The sequence below is a fragment of the Petaurus breviceps genome, unplaced genomic scaffold (assembly GCF_028583685.1).
Source record: "Petaurus breviceps papuanus isolate PSGF00001 unplaced genomic scaffold, PetGlider_PUasm1.0 490, whole genome shotgun sequence".
Classification (NCBI taxonomy): Eukaryota; Metazoa; Chordata; class Mammalia; order Diprotodontia; family Petauridae; genus Petaurus; species Petaurus breviceps.
Genome location: NW_027186352.1, coordinates 12,496,561 through 12,517,294, shown reverse-complemented (window position 1 = coordinate 12,517,294; position 20,734 = coordinate 12,496,561). Strand labels below are relative to the sequence as shown.

Genomic DNA, 20,734 nt, shown 5'->3' with positions numbered 1-20,734 from the left:
TCAAAGGGATAATGTCTCAATGTTCCTCTTTTCTGATGTCTAATTAGTCTTCAGTCTCATCAGTCTTTCTTTATAGAAGACAATTAAGTTTGGGGATAGTATGAGATCTCTGAATCTAAGGTTAGATAGAGAGATATCTTTTGGGTTAGGCCTTCCAACATTATTACCACTATTATTCTGTTAATGAGTCCAAAACTCTACCCAGGACTTTGTACTTTTGCTTTAGCTTGGCAAAAATTTGTCTTTGTTTTCAAATTCTCTAAACATGTATGAAGACTTGCCCTGGGCGGAAAGTCCTCTCTGAATATTCCTCTAAGCAGTGTGTTTGTAATATACATATATGTGTATATACATGTATAGATGTATATTTTTGTGTGTATATGCATATGCAGACATAATGTCTATAACAGATTTGACACCAAGAGTCCTAAGTTTTCTTTCATGATAATTAGCAAGGCCTTTCAATAGCACATTGAAAGCAATCACTGTCTTTTCCTGGGCCCTCCCAAGCACAAGAACTGGAGAGCAAGTCTTCCCACACACCCAAAAGCATCTGTGAATCTCCCCCATCTTCCAACTCAGCTTGGTGAAAGAGAGACAGAGACAGAGACACAGAGAGACAGAGATAGAGACAGAGAGACAGACAGAAAGAGACAGAGACAAAGATACAGAGAGAGAGAGAGAGAGAGAGAGAGAGAGAGAGAGAGAGAGAGAGAGACAGAGAGAAACCTACAACGTATTTAAGTTTGCATATTTGTCATGATCATACTAATTACTTCATAGAAAACTTGTTGAGGGGCATCCATTCCCAGGCAGAAGTCCATGTGATTGTAGTAGGGGACCCTCTTGTGGTAAATGAGGTTAGTGATATTGGGGAGCAAACTGTCCACATCTGCGGGGTCGGCCAGCATGTCTTCTCCACCGCTCCACAACACAGTCGGCACCATCATCAGCGTCACATTGTACAGAGGAGGAGTGACCTAAATGAATTAAATGGGGGAAATGTTTTCTCAGTGAACCACATGGTAGGAGAAACCTTTCCTAGAAACGTAAACCAATTCCTCCAGGGCTCCGAGGGTTATGCAATCCTTATGAGAAAGACTGTGGCCTTGGTGAGAAGGATTGCATGTGTAGTCATGCTGACAGCAGAGCTTACACTTATAAAAAGTGCTTTGAGAACCATCGCGCCAGCACAGCAAGAGCAGAAAAGCAAGAATTGTCCCCTGGTTATCACCCAAAGGGCACCAGAAATTGTCTTTAGTCCAAGTTCTTTTGATTCCACGTGTGACTTTTTCCACTTTCTGGAGGTCATGGCACTGCTCATCTTTTGACTGCTAGTTTTTGAAGATCTCAGAAGACTAAAGGGATCTTGATGGGACTTTAAAGATAGATTTAGTCTATTTAGGTTATAGGACTGGTTCACCCCACTGTGTCGGAGTGAGTCCATGGAATCTTAATATGTGGGTTATTCTTGTACTCATTACTAACTGTGTGACCATGGGCACCTCATTTTGGGCCTCTCCTACGAAGCAGAGGAATTAAACCAGCTGATCCCTAGGGTCCCTTTCAGCTCTAAAGCCTGGGATTTACACAGGCAACATAAGCAAATTGCTAACACTTTCCTTTTGTTCAATAGTATTGGTCTGAAATGGATCCGAGGTAGGGTCTATGCTACAGGAAAATATGCGGTTGGTTGGGGATAGTCTTCCACAAAGCCTGACCATGTCTGACGGCACATACCTGATTATAATGTACTATGTTCAGAGCTGGATCCTCCCAGTCAAATGCTTGCAACCGCCCGGAAGTAATGATCTAGGATGAAGAGAAGAAGAATTCTCTGCTTCACACACATAGAAGAGAGATGAGCACAGCAGTAGAGTGGGTAGGGAGTCAGTCTCTAAGCCAAGAAAACACGAGTTAAAGTCCTGTCACTGGCACACATGGACTCCATGACTCTCAGCTGCTCGTTAGGCTAGAGAAGTCTCTGAACTGTACTGGGGAGGAGGCCTTTCTTCACTGAGATCCCAGGTCTAGACCTCATCCCCTACTGCTACGTGGGCATGGAAAGTCTGTCTGCATGAACCATAAAGGAACACAGAGCAAAGGAGCCAACCCTGGAGAATCAGAGTAAAGAAAAAATATGCAAGGCAAGATAGTCATTAAGCCTGTGTGCATAGCTGAGAGAACACCAGGCCAAGAAGAACAAATATAGGTCACATTCTTCATCAGTACAACTGATCCCACCAGAATCATACCCTATTGCTAGTGTCTGTCTGTCTGTCTATAGACATACATAGATGTGGGGGGGGGGGAGGCTCTTATTCTCCCAATGCCAGGGCTATTGAATCCCCAACTGCCTAAGAGAAAACTATCCCCTCCCAGTTCCCACTGACCATTCTCTCAATCGCATCCACTTCAATCCTACCATGCAATATCCTACTCCAATACCCCACACCCTTCACCTGTAGTCTCTGGAACATCTATTCTGTAACAAATACATTTCCCATCAATTTAGACTTCTTCCTCTTGTGTTCATCCTGTCTTCTGTCACTCTCAGACACTAGAGTGCCACTGAATGGCATTGCATTCCTGGCCATCTTCTCCAGCTCCAGGTGTATCTTCTCTCATATTTCATGATATATAGATATAGATATTTATATTTATATATATATATGTATATATATATATATATATAATTGCCAGAGAGAGTCAGAATGCTCCTCACTGCCTCTTTCAGACACTCCATCTTCTGTAGCCACTCTCCTAATGGGAAGTTTATTCAAATTCATCACCAAAATTCGGATTCTAATGGTCCTTATCTACTGAACATCAGATCATTCTCTGTACTTTCTTCAGGAGTTTGGTACCTGGCTCACCGGCTTTCTGTCCTCTCAAGCTCATGTATTTATACTAACGGCCTTCAACGTCCCATGTCCTCCTTAAATATTCTCTTCTAAGTTTTTCATCACACTACTCTCTCCTGGTTCTTCTCCTACTGAGTCTTTCTCAGTTCCCTTTGTTGGGTCTTCATCTGTCTTATGCCCACCAAACATGGATATTCTTTAAGGCTGTGTCCTGGACTCTCTTCTCTTTTCAATTCAATCTATACTATCTCACTTGGTGATCTCATCAGCTTCTGTTAATTCAGTTTTCATTTACAAATAAATGGTTCCCAGGTCTTGATACCTAGCTCTAGTCCCACTGCTGATCTGTCATTGTGTAACTCCAACTGCTTCTTGGACATCAAGAATCTGATTCCTGGAGGTATCTCAAAGTCAGTGCATCCAAAACAATTCATTATCTTTGGCCACCAATTCTCCCGTCTTCTTGACTTCCATGTTCCTGTTGAGGATACTAATATCTTCCCAGTTAACTAGGTTCACATCCTTAGTGTCCTACTCTAAACCCACATATCCAGTCCATTGCCACATTCTACTCCATTCTCTGTGTCTTTGCATAAGCAGTCATCTTGCCCTCTCCAAATTTAGCAATAGCCAATTGTCAAACCAGTGACCTTTTTCTCAAGCCTGACCTGCCTTGACCCTATCTCCACAAGAGCTCTCCTATAGGACCCCTTCTCTCTCTGGGTAGAGTCAGCACCCAAGTTCAGGCTCTTCTCGCTTTTTGCCTGCAACACTAAAGTAGCTTTCTAACTTGTTTCTCCACCTCAAGTTTCCCCTGCCTCCACTCCAATGCATCCTTCTTTCTGCTGCTTCTAAAAAGTAGGTCTGACTATATCACCTTCCCTGCCCAATGAGCTTCAGGGGCTCCCTATTTCCTCCTGGATCAAATAGAAAGTGCTTTGTTTAGCATTCAGATTCCTTTATAACCTAGCTCTCTCTCTTACCTTTCCAGGCTGCTTATACCTTCCTCCCCACCACATTGATTTGTTGACACTGGCCTCCTGCTTCTTTCTCACACATGACACAACATCTCTGCTTATGTGCCTTTCCACTGACTGTCCCCCCTCCCCCCATAGCTGGAACACTCTCCCTTTTTACCTTCACCCACTTCCCTGGTCTCCTTTGGGATTCAGCCCCCAAATCACCTGTTGCAGGATGCCTTCCCTGGTTTCCCCAATGACTCAATGGCTTTTTCTTTCAGCTTAGCTCTGTCTTCTGTGTCTAGATCTTGTACAGACTTAGGCCTCAGGATGTTGTCTCCCCCATTAGGCTATGAGCTCCCCGGGGAGAGAACTGTTTGTTTTGTTGTTCCAGCTCTTAGCATGGTGCTTGGCACATAAAGGGTGTTTAATAAGCGAGTCTCACGTGGTTCACCACTATTTCTGGAATGTTGTCCCACTGCCTTGAAGGAGCACAGCTCCAGCCTCATCTCCGATATGGGGCCTTTTCTGATCCCTCGGCTCTTCAAACTAACCTTGTCTTAAAAATACTTAGAATTTATACTTACTTTCTATTTGCTGACCTATATAGACATTGTATCTCCCAGTACAAGGCAAACTCCTTGAGGGCAGACTGTGTTTCTGCCTTTCTATGCCTAATGCCTAGCACATGCCTGGTGATTACTAATAAATACTTTGTATCTCTATTGCCTTCCACAGTGGCTAGGGCCTTATAAAATTTCTGTTGAACTGAATTAAATATAGTAGACCCCTCTCCCTTAAAAAAATGTGCTGATGTCTTTTAAACACCGTATTTCCTGATTTAGCCTCTGACATTCAACCCCCTTTTGTCAAAAGGAAAACAGGTCAGCAGAATCAAGGGGTCAAATACTCCCCTGCCTGACACTCTATGCAGTATCCTGTGACCATGGGCTCCCACCTCCTTACTGAGAAGAGGGGCGTGTTATCATATGTTCTCTGCAGCTTCCACCTTCTCCCTCCCCCCCATTGTACAGAGGAGAAAATTAAATCCTTGAGAGAGGGAAAGATGATGCAGTTATTAAAGTAGGAAAACTAAGATTGGCTAATAATAAATCACATTTATATACTGTTTCCTTTTTCTCTTTGATATAGTCTGTAAAGTAGGTAATGTAATTATTATACCCCCCCCCATTTTATGGTTGAAGAAACAGGCTCAGAGAGGTTTGCTAAAGGGCTCCCAAACACATACTTATTCAGACAATTCTGAGTCAGTAGCATTATCCTGATTACCCCCATTTTGTGGAGGAATAAACTGAGCTTAAATGATTGTTTAGGGCCACTCACACTATTAGCAAGAATGGGAGTCAAGATTGGAACATAGATCTCAGTAAAGTTTCCTTCAAGATCATGCCTCTTTGAAGTGTCATGGGGCTGGGGAACTTCCTCCAGAAATGTCAACCCTTCTTCATGAAGTTTCTTTGAGGACTCTAGAGCAGGAGGAGGGACCTGCAGGGGGCAGGAATAAGCTCTTTAAGATCAGTACCTGTGCCCAGTGGATCAAATTCTGAACAGATATTGGCCCCGGATAATTGGACATATAGACATCCAAGCGACTCTGGAAAAGAAAGATGTGTCTTTATCCCATCTGATTACAACTTGCCAACATACTTGGAAAGGCCTATTAGAAGAAGAATCTCTAATGGGATGGTTTAATTAAAGAACCAAGGGAATCCATGAGGTTAGTGGGTTACTGATCACTATTTTATTTTACACAGAAGTAAAGTGAGGCACAGAGATGGGAGATGTGTCCAAGACCACAAAGATAATACGTGGCAGATGTGATTCATAGGATCATGATTTGGAAGCAAGTAGGGCTTTAGAGATCATTCAATTCAGGGCTTTTCCAAGGCTCTCTTGTGTCATGGAATACTTGAGCAGTCTGGTGCATTCCATTGACTTCTCAGAGTAATGTCTTTAAATACACAAAATAAAACATGTGGGATTAAAAAGAAAACCAATTATATTGAAATAAAATGATACAAAAAAATAAAAGCTTATGGATCTCAGGTCAAACACCTCTGATCTAATCCAATGCCTTCATTTAACAGATGAAGACCTGAGGTTCTCTGAGAGACAAAATGACTTGCCCCAAATCACAGAGATAATGGGACAGGGCAGGGATTCAAGGAATCATAGATTTAGAGTTGGGGGGAGGGAAAGTAGTGGCAGCAGAAGACCATTAGGGGGAACATGAAACCAAACTTTGAGGAGAGAGAAAAGGAGAAAAAGTGGAAAGACATGGCACTGAAGTGAATTGAATTGAACTGATGCCACATCCATCCCATCCCTCACAGCTTCTGATCATCCTGGGTCTTGCTGTCCATCCTTTCAACAAAGCTCAGCCAGCTGCTCCTTGGAGAAGGCTCGTTATGCCCATTTACATGCAGGTGGCTGTGAGCTCACCCAGCACTGGCTATTTCTTTGTCAGTGGGGGACTTCCCCTTATTCCAAAGGAATGAAGGGGAAAGGTGAGATTTCTCACAACTTCACTGTGTGGGATGGGGCTTTCCCAATATAGCATTAGGTTGGCCTCTCCCTCAGACCAGCTCTGCTTTATTTGTCCAACTTTAGGGTAACAAAACTTCACTGAAATCACTCTCCAAGGACTCATCCTGTTTTCCTAGGGACCGTGGGCTCTCAAGGGCTATGCTAGAAGCATTAGGCAACTGGCAGAGAACCAGGCTTGGGCTGATCTAAGCAAACAGCCCCAAAGAACAGCTGTTCCCAAGTGGGAGAGATGACCTCCATTCAGAACTGGTCTCCCCTTGCTGGAGGACCTCAAGCAGATACTATGTCATTTGTTCAGTATATAATTGAAAGGATACTTGTTCAGGTGTGGACTGGCCCAGAAAGCTTTGAGGTCCCTCCCAAACTGGAGGGTTTGTGACTTCATGATCATAAGTGGAGAAGGTACAGAGGCCAAGTATGGGGAGAGAAAGAATGTCAAGCAAAGACCATCCCTGCTCAGTGAGCAGGATCTCATCACCAAAAACTTGACCACAAAGTTATGACGTGCTTGGTCACCTGAAGGCAGCGATCTGAGTGACCTTGAACAAGTTAACCTCCCTGGGCCTTAGCTTCCTCATCTGTAAAATGAACAAAGTAGACTAAATTGACCTCTACAATTCCTTCCATCTCTAGATGTGCGAGTCTACATGTAATGGTAGACAAGTCACTTCACCTCCTTGGGTCTCAGTTTCCTTATCTGTAAATGAAGAGGTTGGGCTAGATGACCTCAGAGGTCCCTTCCAACTTTAAATCTCTGGTCCCATGAGCCTGTACTGTAGTGAAGCCTGTCTGATAGGTTGAGAGCTGTCCCCACACCTATGAAAACAGGGGTTTGTTGTTGGTGGCTTTGGATGTACCAAATTAAAGAGAAGAAAATTAGCCCTGAGTATCATTTCCAGATAGTTCTAGTATAGGTAAGGAGAAGAACTTGTTCCCCAACCCTCCCCCAGGGGAAGATGCCTCCACATACCTCATTTATGTTCCTATAGTCAGATCCATATGTGGCAAAGAAAATGCCTTTGCATAGCCAGTGAAAAACCCAGAGGTTGCATATTTTGGTTGCAAGGAATTGATTGAACTTGGTGTCTGAAAAAATAGCTTTTCTGTGAAAAAGAACCTGCCAAAGGAATGATAAACATATCCAGACTTCAATTCATATAAACACATTGATTATGCACTTACTATATGCTAGGCACAGTGCCTGGCACTGAAGACTCAGAGCTAAAAGCAATCTTGGCAGCCACTGACTCCAACCCCCTTCATTTACAGATGAAGAGACTGAGGCTCAAAGAGCTTCCATGACTTGCTCAAGGTGTCACAGTCTCTAGCACAGTCCACACATTCAAGGAATGTACATTCTCATGGAGGCGGGTGGAATAGCATATACACAGAAGTAAATGCAAAACATCTGAAGAGGAATTTGGGGTGGGAAATATGCTAAGAAGTGGGGGATCAGGGAAGCTTATCCTTGAAGCAAAGAAGCTTGAAGGACAGAGGCAGAACCATTCTGCAGAGCCAATTGTCAAATGGTTAGTGTGAGCATTTGCCCCTTGAAAATTAGCAAAATACTACAAATTGGGGTCTGCTTTGTTATGTTGTTGATTGTGGGACTTAAGAGAAAATTGTAATAATGCAGATTAAACTTAAAAGCATGTCATGGGAGCAGCACCTCTCCCAGTGCACTGCTGAACGTCTTCCAGCACACCTCCAAGTGAAGGTGAGGACGAAGTGAATTCCAAACCGGAAGACAGCCTGGGCAAAGTCATACAGGTGGGAGATGAGATGCTGCGTACGAGGAACGTTGAGGTGGCCCAGCTTGTCAGAAAATACAGAGTTCATAAGGCAGAGTAATGAGAGAAGGGAGGAAATAAGCATTTATTAAGTGCTTACTGTGTTCTAGGCACTATGCAGAGTGCTATACAGATATTATCATCAATTTTCACAACTTTGTGAGGTAGCGACTATTCTTATTATTTACAACTGGGGAAACTGAGGCAGGCAGAGGTTAAATGACTTTCTGCGGATCACACATCTAATAAGTGTCTGAGGATGTATTTGAACTCAGGTCTTCCTGACTCCAGGCACAGATCTCTATCCATTGCACCATCTAGCTGCCAGGGAATAAATCTGGAAACAGACTGGAGGCAGATTGTGGGAGGTTTTAAATGCCAGAGAAATTTGCATTTGATTATAGAGGCAAGAGAGAGTCAGTGAAGCTTCTTGAGCAGAAACGGAGTATGTTCATCCCTCTGCACTAGGAATTTCAATTTAGCAGCTGGATGGAAGGAGAGGGATGAAACTGGATGAGGAGAAGTCCTTACAGTTCTGCTCTTTCCGATTCACTTACATAGGGGCTGGCTTCACACTAACAACTGCTGGGTGTGGATGGGTGGATGGGAGAAGTGAGCTAAGCAAAACTGTGAAACAGAAGGAGATTGCCTTCGCAAAGCTACTCCTCCTCTCGTTGCCTATCACTCCCTCCTCATCTTTATACGTGGCTGGCAAGGACTTAGGACTTTATACCTGCCTGATTATTTACATCTTAATAGAGGATTCTCGTTGGTTCTGGAGATTAAAGTGGTTATTGAGAGTATCTAGTGGTCTAACTGCCTCATTTTACAGAAGGCTGAAAGAGGAAAAACGAGCTGCCTTAAGTCACGTGAGGAATAAACACCAATTCCACTTAAGGGCATGTGCCCCTTTGGGGGCCAGGACCATGTGGAAAGGACACTGTAGAGTTTGGGATGTGATGTCAAAAGGATGAGACAACCTGAGCCTGGGCAAGATATGCTGAAGGGGTTAGGCTGACTGATGGGATTAGAGAAGTTTGGGGTGATTGGTCCAAATCCTTTATGATGTAGATGAAAAACCTAGGGTCTGGTAAGTGAAAGTGACTTGCCTAAGGTCACACAGGACTATAGGACATCACACCTAGGGGGAGAAAATTGAAGCTCAAAGGAAAAAGGAGAGGGAAGTCAGAAGGGCTATGCCTTGGGTCCTAACCTCGGGTCCCAACCAGCCCACAGCTCTTCCTCCCCCAACTCAATGTCACACGATCTTTCCTCCAATAGAATGTAAGTTCCTTGAAGGCCTGAGCCAAACTATTTTTCTGCTTCTGCATTTCAGATGCCTGAGCACATAGATGACACTTAATAAATGCTTGTTGTCATTAGAAGTGTCCAGGAATGGGAAAAATGCTGACTCAATGGGGGAAAGAAGGAGGGACAGAGACACAGGTCTCAGAGACAGGGAGAGGAGCTGTCCAGCTTTCCCTCCTCCAAGGTTGCCCTCAGAGGAAGACACCTGGGGACTTCAAGTTCACTTCCTTCTTGCTGCTGGACTTTCATGGTCCTGACTAGCTCAGTCCCTGAGCTCAACCATCTCCAGAATATTTCTCCTAAGGGAGGCTTCCTCCACTGTAGAGGAACAGTGTTAAGGACAATGACAATAATGTTAATTATACTATGTCATTCTACATCTTATAATGTTCTTCATTGTTTAATGCAGAATAGAGATTTGTACACAATGTTCATCAATCTGACCAAGGCCTTTGATACTGAGAGTCATGAAGACTTGTGAAAGATCATGAAAAAATGTGGTTGCCTGGAGAAATGAATTGTATTATGCAGTTATATAATATATGTATTATATCAGTTCCATGAAGGCATACTAGCCTGGGTTCTGGATAATCATCCCCAAGCTGTGTGCTTGCTCCCATGCTTTTTAAGCATGATCTTGTCAGAGGCCTTCAATGTGGATGAAAATGGCATCAAGGGCAGCTACCACACTGACAAGTTAAAAAAATTATTTAAATTGAAAAGGCTACAAGCAAAGACTAAAATAGAAGGAGAGTTACTGCATGACTTTTTTGTTTGCAAAAGATTGTTCACTCAATGCAGCCTTGGAGTCTGAGATACGATGAATCTGTTCTCTGCCACTTGTGCTGATTTTGGCCTGACAATTAACCCTAAGAAAACAGAGATTCTTCACAGTCAGTACCACACCAACCCAAAATGGAACCATCAGTTGCAGCAAATGGAGAAATATTAAAATCTGTGGATAAGTTCCCTTACCTTGGCAGTATACTTTCCAGGGATGTCTATGTAGATGATGACGTTGATACACCCATTGCCAGAGCTAGCTCAGTGTTTGGGAAGCTCCAAAAGAGTGTGTGGGAGAAAAGACATATTAGGCTGAAGGTCTGCAGAGTTGCTGTACTGATCTCACTGTCTTAAACCTGTAAATCCTGTGCAGTCTACCAGCACCATGTCAGGAAACTGAATCTCTTCCCCTTGGATTGTCTTAGCAAGATTCTGATCACCCGGCAAGATAAGACACTAGACACTGAGGTCTTTTCTTGAGCCTAACTGCCAAAAATTCAAACTACTACAAGAGAGCACAACTCTGATGGGCTGGCCACGTTGTTGCCTATTTTTACAGAGAACTCACACAAGGTAGATGCTCACACAGAGGTCAGAAGAAGCAATAGAGGGCACTCTCAAGGTCTTTCTGAAGAACTTTGGAGTCATTTGTGAGACATGGGAGACACTGGCACAGGACTATCCAGGAGGGCATGCCCTCATCAAAGAAATGATTGTACTCTATGAACAAAGAATTTCAGCACCTCAACAAAGCAAAAGAAGACAAGAGATGCACAAATTTAGAGACATCTCCCCTCCAAATGTCCAACCTCTAGTAGAGCCTTACAAGCTTGTATTGGGCTGATCAGCCACAGTTAAGCACACTGTACCTTTGCCTTGACATAGATTCATTTTGGTCCTCTTTGAGCATGAAGGACAACAATCAACCATAATGTCATATCTTATTATAAAAAAGCATCTGCCTTTGCAAAATACTCTCCCTGCCCCACCTCAAATATGGTTTCTTCTGGGACTTGTTTAATCAACAATGCTGTTTGAACCATGGGGCTCTCCTGACTCTCCTGCTCCAGAACTTCCAAAATCTATGACAAGCAATGAACCTTCAGGGAACAGAATGGACCAGTGCTTGATGATCATGAATGAGGAAAATACTGGGCAAGAAAGGCACCCAGAATCCATGCATGTAGTAGTCAGTTTAATACCTTGTTTACAGAGCTTCAGGTGTGGGTAGAGGAAGGCAAGCTTGCCATACTGGGGCATAGGTAAAAAAGATTAGATCAGGAACCCTGGGCGAGGCAACAGGAACGTGTTGCTCTTACTAACATTGCTATACAGACTAGGGAGGTATCAAAGGCCAGAGCAGTGAGTAGGTCAGTATTCAAAAGTCAAGCTATGGTAAACAAAGGCCAGGATAAATGGGTCAAGATCTAGGAAGACAGATGAGAAAGACTCAGTGCATTGGGTTCAGTCATGGAACCCCAACCCTCAGAGCTGGGAGGGGCCTCAGAGGTAACTTGTCCAACCTGTACCTCATTTTCATTTGCATGAAATAGGCATCTGGGCTTTGCTGGAAGGTCTCTGGGGAGCACAGAACTCACCACCTCCTGCAGCAGCCCATTGCACTGGGGTTCAATTGCACATAGCTTCAATTATTAGGGAGCTGAAATTTGCCCCTTTGTAGCCTCTGCCCATTCTCCCTAGCCCTGCCTCTGGGGGCATGGGGAACACATGGAATTCCTCTCCCATGTGACAGTACTTCAGTTCTCTTCAAATATTTCACATCTCCCCCATGTCTTTTCTTCTTCAAGCTTGCTAATTCCCAGATTAGATATGCCTGAATAGTGATATTGCCTAGTTGGGGGAGAAGAGAAAGGCATGAATGGGTAGAAGTTAAGTGACTTGCTGAGGATGGGACATTGAAATACCATGGGGAGGGATGAGGAACAAATGGAAGAGGTAGAGAGTGAAAGAAGGAAAAGGAAGGCCATTAAAGGTAAGGTCAGGATTTAAGAACAGAAAGAGACTTGAAAGGTCCTCTGGACTCCTTCCCTCATGGAGCAGTGTGATATCCAGGAGATAATGAATTAGGAGGCAGGGGAGACTGAATTGCAGTTTCTTCATCAAAGAAGAAGAATAAAATTTGGGTCTTTGCTCAAAATGTTGTGAGAATCCATTGAAATAATCCACAGAAAATGCATTTCAAAGCTTCAAGTGATATATAAAGGTTAGCAAATGTTATTATTTGTTCATTGTTGTCTGTGTCCAAAAAGGATGAAAATGACATCAATATGTCAGGGTCAAGGTAAAGTGTGTCCAACTGTGATTGATCAACCCAATATGAACTTGGAAGACTCTAGCCCAGGTTGGGCAGAGAGTCCATCTGAACATTTGGAGTGGAGACATCTCTAAATTTACTCATCTCATGTTTGCTTTGAGCTGCTGAAATTCTGCTTTGCTCACAGAGCAGAGTCTTCTTTGGTGCAGGTACACAATGCTCAGCATCTGTAAAAATAATCTTTTAGGCAAATGTATGTTTGACACTCAACCAACATGGCCAGCCCATCAGAGTTGTGCTCTCTGCAGCAGTCTGAATTTTTGGCAGTTTGGCTCACTGTGTCTAGTATCTTATCTTGCCAGGTGATCTTCAGAATCTTGCTAAGACAATCCAAGTGGAAGAGGTTCCGTTTCTTGGCATGCTGTTGGTATACTACACATGGTTTAGAGGCATAAGGCAAGGAGGTCAGCACAACAATTCTGTAGACCCTAGTTGGTAGACTTTCAGCCTAATACCTCTTCTCTCAGACACTCTTTTGGAGCCTCCCAAACACTGAGCTAGCTCTGGCAATGGGTGTATCAACCTCATCATCTATGTAGACATCCCTGGAAAGTATACTGCCAAGGTAAGGGAACTTATCCACAGATTTCAATATTTCTCCATTTGCTGCAACTGATGGTTCCATTTTGGGATGGTGTGGTACTGACTGGTGAAGAATCTCTGTTTTCTTAGGGTTATTTGTCAGGCCAAAATTAACACAAGTGGCAGAGAATAGATTCGTACTTTATTGCATTAATTTATTACCTCTAAGGCTGCATTGAGTGAACAATCTTCTACAAAAAAAATTCATGAAGTAACTGTCGTTCCACTTTAGTCTTGGCTTGTAGTCTTTTCAAATTAAATAATTTGCTGTCAGTGTGGTAGCTGACCTTGATGCCATTTTCATCTTCACTGAAGGCATCTGACAACATCACTGAAAACATCATGCTTAAAAAGCCTACGAGCAAGACACAGCTCTGCTTTACCCCATTGGTGACTGAAAACGTTCAAGAGGCATTGTAAATTATCCAGAACCTGGCAAGCATGCCATCATGGAACTGGCATACCATACTGATGAACTTCTCTGGGAAATCAAATTTTGCAATGATGTTCCACAAGCCCTCATGACTAACAGTATCAAAAGACTTAGATCAATAGATGTGTACAGATTTCTGTTCTGTTCTTGTCATTTCTTCTGGAGTTGTCAGACAGCAAAGACCATGTTTATTCCTTGGCCTCTTCTGAAGCCACACTGACTCTCGAGTAGACAATCAGTGTATTAAGGAAGACTGGCAAGAATCTTGTCAGTAATGACTAGGAGAGAAACCCCTACTGTGATCATCATAAGACAACCTCTTTCCTTTTCATTTATATAGGTGGACAATGAAGGCATCCTTGATGTCCTGGGGGATATCCTTCTCTTGCTATATACCCCAGAAAATTTCAGTCAGTTTTTGTAGGAGCAGTGGGCCCCATGCCTTGTAAATCTCAGCTGGAGTAGAATCAACACCAAGCACCTTGCCACATGAGAGGAGCCTAAAAGCATTCAAAAACCCTTCTTCAGTTGGAGGTTTGGCCGGAGAGGGCTTGACTTCAGCTTGAGGTATAACCTCAATATAACCACAATTAGTGTGGTTCCATTAGCACTGCTGAGCTGTCCCATAGGTCTTTGACCCATAAATGGCCTTCAGATAATCATCAAAGTGCTCTGGATTGTTACTGTCAGTGCAAAACGGAATTGCGTCTGCCATCTTGTTGAGTCAAGAATCCTGCATCTCTCCAAGTTTTGCTTGCCCTTTACTTTTGATGGAGTTAAATGCTCTCTTCTTAGAGAAGGATGAAATATCCTGCTGGCAAACCCTGTGGCATTGTCTTTTTTTGCTTATCAGCTTCTGAATTTCCCCATCATTTTCAGCAAAGCAATCTGGATCTTTGAGTGTTCTGGCCCAAATGAGTAAATGTGGTGCTGTCCACCCAGTCTCTGAAATCTGCCCACTGCTTTGGTCTGCCACTGCCAACTGTGGGTTGGCTCAAGTTTCCCTCCAAGTTAGCAACAAAGCACTTAGAGAAGCTTTTTTGATCTGCTCACATTAAGTCTTGTGGCAGTCATCTCTCTTTGTGGACATCACCTTTATTGAATGTGAATATTTAGCTGGGAGAGGATGAGTCTTTCATTGGTATAGTATTCCTTGCCACCTATTGCCTACATCACTCTCAATCCCGTCAATGTCTTCTCCTTATAAGTTCATAGTCTATTAAATGCCAGTGTTTGCTTCAAAGGTATTGTGTGTAGGTCAATGAAAGACAGTATAGATGACAAGAAGGTCATGAGATACACAAGTCTTCAATAGTAAGTGACTGTTGCTGCTTATTTTTCCAACTTCATTGGTCTCAAGGGCTCCTTGGTATGTCTGATAATCTGTGCCTATTCTGGTGTTAAAGTCACCCAGAACTATAAACTTGTCCTCTTTCTGTCCACACTGATGATAAAGGTTTCCAGGTCTTTAGAAAAATTGTCTTTGACCTCATTAGGGTTAATCATAGAGAGATCCTTCGCCCTGATGATGGTGGTGTGGTACTTTTCTGCAAGTGGAATGCTATCATAGCAGCCGGTACAATGAAAACAATGCTGAACCTGGAGTCAGGAAGACCTGAATTCAAATCCTGTCTCACACATTTACTTTGTTGTGTCACTTAAAAACAATCTCTATCTGCCTCCGTTTTCTCATCTGTAAAATAGAGATGAAGCAGCACCTACTTCTCAGTGTTATTATGAGGATCAAATGAGATAACATGTGTCTGGCCCTTTTAAAGTGCTTTTACAACCTCCAAAGTACTAAATAAATGCTATCATCCTCATTGTTGATAAGGAGGCCCTGAGAAAACACTTGATCCACCCAGTGTAACACAATTTACAAATGGAGAAACTGAGGAATGGAAGCTGAAAACACATCCAGGAGATGCCTTTGTTTGAATCTGGGCTCTGGCACTTATTTTCATATTACCAGATAAGTCTCTTCAGTCTCTCAGAGTATCAATTTCTTCAGCTGTGAACAGGATCAGTATTACTGATATTATTTGCTTCCCCCAAGGAAGGCTTTCCTTATAGGAAGCCTTTTGTGGGAGAATCCTTTTGTGAATAATAAAAGAAATGCGACTAAAAAGCAAATGAAGGATTCAAACCCAGGTCTTATGGTTAGTGTTCTTCTGTCTAAACTTGTTATCTTCTGAATAACCTGGCTCCATCCTGCTTTGTGACCTGAACAGGCAATCTCTGTCCAAATTAATCTCTTTCTTGTGTTGGGGGACCCTTTGGTCACCTGGTGAAGCCTAGGGACCTCTTCCCAGAATCATGTTTTTAATGCATAAACTAGAATACATAGGATGACAAAGGAAACCAGTTACATTTAAATAAAGATATAATTATTTTCTTGGTCTAAGGTCTAGGTTGGAAGAGAAACGAAGCAGGCAATGTCCTGGTGTATACACCGAACTGCTTCTCTACCCATTGCTGGAGATTTGGTGAGAAAGATTACTGAATTTAAAATACAGAGAGATGAAGAGGAGAGTATTGGAATGGCAGTACCCAGGATTTGTGTGTATTTTTTATACATTTGTAAAAATAATAGTTGTCTCCCCCCCAAGAGAATGTAAGTTTCTTGAGGGTAGAGTCTATTTTACTTTTATCTTCATATTCCCCAGGGGTTATTAAAGTGCCTTAATAATATAGTTCCTGGGGCAGCTAGGTGGTTCAGTGAATAGAGCACCATCCCTGGAGTCAGGAGGACCTGAGTTGAAATGCAGCCTCAGACATTTAACACTTACTAGCCGTGTGACCTTGGGCAAGTCACTTAACCTCAATTGCCCTGCCTTCCCCCTCCAAAAAGTGAAGAAATAATAATAATAATATAGTTCCTTAACATAATAATTAATAAATAATTGAAAAATTAGTCCATTGATAAGAGATAAGCTTGGATGTGGGGAAAATATCTCAGGCCTGGATTCTGGGATCTGAGTGACCTGGAACAGGTCACTTCTTTCTGGGGCAATGTCCTCACCAGCAAAAGGAGAGGATTACATTGGGAGATCTCTAAGATTCTTGTCAACTCCTCATCAATGATTCTACAACATGGGGAGAAACCCTGGTTTGAGCCACTTTGGAGAGCACCCTGGCTTGCAGGGAGTGATGTGGCTGAGGAAGCAGGCCATGAATGAACCCCCAAGTAGTGGTGAGCACCTCCTGGACCCCCACTGCCTGTCTACATAGTGTCCATTAGGGATTTTGCTCCTTGGGTCATTATTGGTTTCACATCTGGGAATCACATACCTTTGTTAGTGACTCCAGGAAGGGAAACAGTTTTGTCGGAGGGCTTTTAATGTGATTTACTGACCCAACAGGAGCCAAGCCAAAAAACATCTTGATTCTCTGAGCCAGTTTTGGATTGGTAGAGAATGATATGAAAGCTGGAAAAGAACAAGAGACTTGTTGCTGGGCTGTTCTTGGTTAAGGTTAAAGTCCCCCTGCATGATAGAGGGTAAACCCAAAGGGAGCAAGAATGAGAACCCCAGAGAGAGGAAGATAGCATAGCATTTTCTTTGGCCACCTTGTAAATCCCAGGGACCTTTTCCCAGAATCAAGTTTTTAAATACATAAAATAGAATACATAGGATGGCAAAGGAAACCAGTTATGTTGAAATAAAGATGAGTTTTTCACCAACTAAGTTCACAGGCCCCTTGCAATGTATCCATAGGGGACCCCAAGTTAAGAATTCCTGGACTAGGAGCAGCTAGGTGGCACAGTGAGTAAGAGCACCAGCCCTGGAGTTGGGAGGACCCAGGATCAGTTCCGGCCTCAGATACTTAACACCCACACAAAAAAGAACTGGCCATGTAACCTTGGGCAAGTTACTTAACCCCAATTGCTTAAAAATGAATCCTTGGACTAGAGGAAAATAAGGCTTGGGGGGAAGGGGCAGCAACTTAGCCAATGGTGCTCAGGTTTGATTAGCTGAGTTGGAACCACTGATGATAGAGAAGTGGAAAGGAAGGCTGAACTCTTTGTTAAAATGATTATTTATGAGTAATCTTTATAGGGGAAGGAGGATTCAAAAAGAGATGGAAGATTTGTCCAAGGGTCTGTGGGGTAATCTGAACTTTTAAAAAAAAGATAATTCCAAGGGAGTGAAAAGCCCCTCTAAATGACTGAATGATCGAGAATCAAGGGCCATTTCCCAGCTTTCCATGGAATGCTAGACCATCCTCTGATGCTACAGTCCCATCACTGCTATTTGTGACTTTGGGGCCAACATTTTAGGAACCCATTCTCACCAGTTTAAAACAATTTTTCAGTTTTCAATTAGCTCCATTTGTTAGCATAAAGTTCTAAGTTATATCAGGGAAATGACCCCAATTCAGCTCAGGTAAAAGGATCAGCCTACAAAACTCTCAGTTATACTGAGATAATCCCTGTGCCCTTGGCCCAGGAGAGATGGGTGGGGTTCTTCATGGTAAAGAAGAGTTAGCCCAATGTGGCTCTGTGGATACCTCAGAGGTGGAAGGAGGCCCAGAAGCCCCTTATCCAGCCTGTGTATGAAGAAGAATCCCTTCTACTTTCTACCTGAAAAGTAGCATCTGGCCTTTATTTGAAGACCTCCAATGAGGGGGAGACCCCACAGCCTGATGCAGCTCCTTAGCTTTGGGAAGAGTTGCCTTATATCAAACTAGAGTCTGTCTTTCTGTGAATTCCTTCCTCGGCTACCAGTTCTGCCTTCCAAGAAGAAGAAGAACAGATCTAATCCCCTGACAACCATTCAAATACTCCTTTCTTTGAAGTCCCAGCACTTATCACAGTACCCAGCACATAACAGACACTCAAAAAGTACTTGTTGACTGGCTGACTGACAGCTATCCTCCACTTCCTAAGTTTCTTCTTCAAACTCAACATTCTAAATGCCTTCAATCGATCTTCTTTCCTATGGGGGGATTTGATCTGCTTAAAGGGAAGAAAAAGGACATTGGTGTAAGAATCATAACTTGACACTGTTCTGAGGACCTGAGAGAAAACAGATGCTCAAATATAATAAGAAGACTTCTTTGACAGCAGCTCCAAGGAAGGCATACTGACTGAGGTCCAGAGAGACAATAATACATTGTTTTCTGTCACTGATTTACATATCTCTGCTTTCAGGGATTTGAAAGGCACAATTTAGAAATTATAAATCATAAAAGTATTTGGGGAATGTGAGGAACTTGTAGATTGTTGGTTATCAGAGAGGACTATGGACTCAACCTAAGATGAGTCACAGCTCATGAGGAAGCTTCAGTTCAAGGTATTAGAACCCAATTAAGATGGAATCAGAAAAATAAGAAGACACAGCAGTCACCAGAAGAGAGAAGATGATGGAGACCGATGCAGACTAGAGCCTGGGCTCTGATGCTTGAGAGAACAAAAGTGGAGAATCAGAAGATAAGAGAAGTTGTCTCTGGCTGAGATTTGACTAGAAAGACAGCCTCTGCAGTGCTGCTGGAGGCTGATTAGAGGAAGCACAATCCTCCTGGTGTAAGAAGAACCTCCTGGGTTGTCTAAACTGCTTTTTTTTTAACTCCATCTGCAATTTGAGAATCTAATGAGAACCAACAAATATCACAGTGGATCTGGGAACTGTCCTGATTGGAGGAGCTGGGATTGATAGCTGCTGGGAGCTTATTGGAGAAACCAGAATTCTCTTGCTATACAAAGAGATGGTTGGGTTTGTATGTATTTCTATTTAGTGCCAGCTATAGCCTGAAAAGTCAAGCATTTTTGCTGGCTGTCCCCCATCCTTAGATATTTCTCCCTCCTCATTTAGGCTTCCTGGTTTCCTTCAAGTTCAACGTAATGTCTCACCTTCTGCACTTAATGATAGTGCTTTCCCTCCATTATTTCCAATTTATCCTGTCTATAGCTTGTTCATGCATAGTTGTTTTCCATTTGGGTTTTTTTTTTTGCTTGTTATCTCCTCCATTAGACTGTGAGTTCCTTGAGAACCAGGACTATCTTTTGCCTTTCTTTGTAACCCCAGCACTTAGCACAGTGCCTAACACATACGCTCCCAATAAATGCTTGTTGATTGACTGAGAGAGGAATGCTTTCAGAAGTCAGAGAGAAGATCTGAAGAACTTTGCATGTCTCAGACTTAAGGAAACTTTTTGTTACTTAAATTCCTGCCTCAATGTCTAGGGTCAGGGTTACTGTTTCACTAAAACAATATAATGTTGTGCTCTATGGAAAGGCTTAGCCCCCCTTCCATAGCCTGAGAGTAACCAAGAAGAGGTTTCATCCAGCAAGAGTGCAGTGAACTTTTCCTAAGAACAGCAAGTACCACAAGGCATATTGCTCCCTAAAAAGACTACCAAATAGGGGCTGCTAGGTGGTGCAGTGAATAAAACACCAGCCCTGGAGTCAGAAGGATCCGAGCTCAAATCTGACCTCAGACACTTGACACACTTACTAGCCATGTGACCTTGGGCAAGTCATTTAACCCCAATTGCCCTTCCTTCCCCCCTCCAAAAAAGCAAAAAAAAAAAAAAAGCCTACCAACACTCAGGCCTATAGGCCCTGGTTTGCCTTCTACTGAATTCATATCTTGCTATGATTATTCTTGTTTAATAAATATTTCATTTTGAGAATTGGTGTTGACAGGATCTCTTTGTGTACATGTCAGTATGAGTGGGTGGGTCATTGCTCTGCCCATTGTGCCTTGCCATTTGGAATATGGGTCTCAGAATTGAACTGGGTGCACGTGCCTTATGTTTATCCTCCAATTTCCATGTCAGATGCTGGAACAGGTTCCAGCTGGGCCTCCTCACATTTGCTTTTGGGGTTCGAATCCAGGACTAGTAGTCCCCTCTGTCTAAGCCAAACCTCATCCAGGAGACTTCTCAGAGAGGAGAGAGGCTGGCTGCCACCTAGGGCCCTCATACCCATCAGACTACACATACCAATGGTGGTGCCCTGGGAATGACCGAGGTAATACAGTTGCTTCTGCCTGGTTTTCTTCACAATAAAATCAATTGTGGCAGGAAGGTCGTAGTTAGCCATATCATCGAAACTGCCAAAGAAAGAGAAAAATGAAGCTGGCTGTACCTTCTGGCTGGGGGTGTCTGCT

General features: G+C 43.0%; 1 protein-coding gene across 8 annotated transcripts in view; it reads right to left on the bottom strand.

Moving 5' to 3' along the window:
• Window positions 1-425: 425 nt before the first annotated feature.
• LOC138172153 (lipase member K-like) overlaps window positions 426-20,734 on the bottom strand; it is a 38,659-nt gene continuing 18,350 nt past the window's right edge. For 4 of the 8 annotated variants that reach the window (XM_069101776.1, XM_069101777.1, XM_069101773.1 and 1 more), the window contains exons 5-10: window positions 20,568-20,677; window positions 16,914-17,050; window positions 7,362-7,508; window positions 5,168-5,329; window positions 1,741-1,812; window positions 426-980 (exon numbers count right to left, since the gene is read on the bottom strand). In XM_069101776.1, coding sequence (XP_068957877.1) covers window positions 741-980; window positions 1,741-1,812; window positions 5,168-5,329; window positions 7,362-7,508; window positions 16,914-17,050; window positions 20,568-20,677 — 868 coding nt within the window. In that variant the 3' untranslated portion in view covers window positions 426-740. Of the gene's footprint in view, window positions 981-1,740; window positions 1,898-5,167; window positions 5,330-5,366; window positions 5,439-7,361; window positions 7,509-16,913; window positions 17,051-20,567; window positions 20,678-20,734 lie in introns of all 8 variants that reach the window. The other 4 variants (XM_069101774.1, XM_069101781.1, XM_069101775.1 and 1 more) reach the window with 4 other exon arrangements.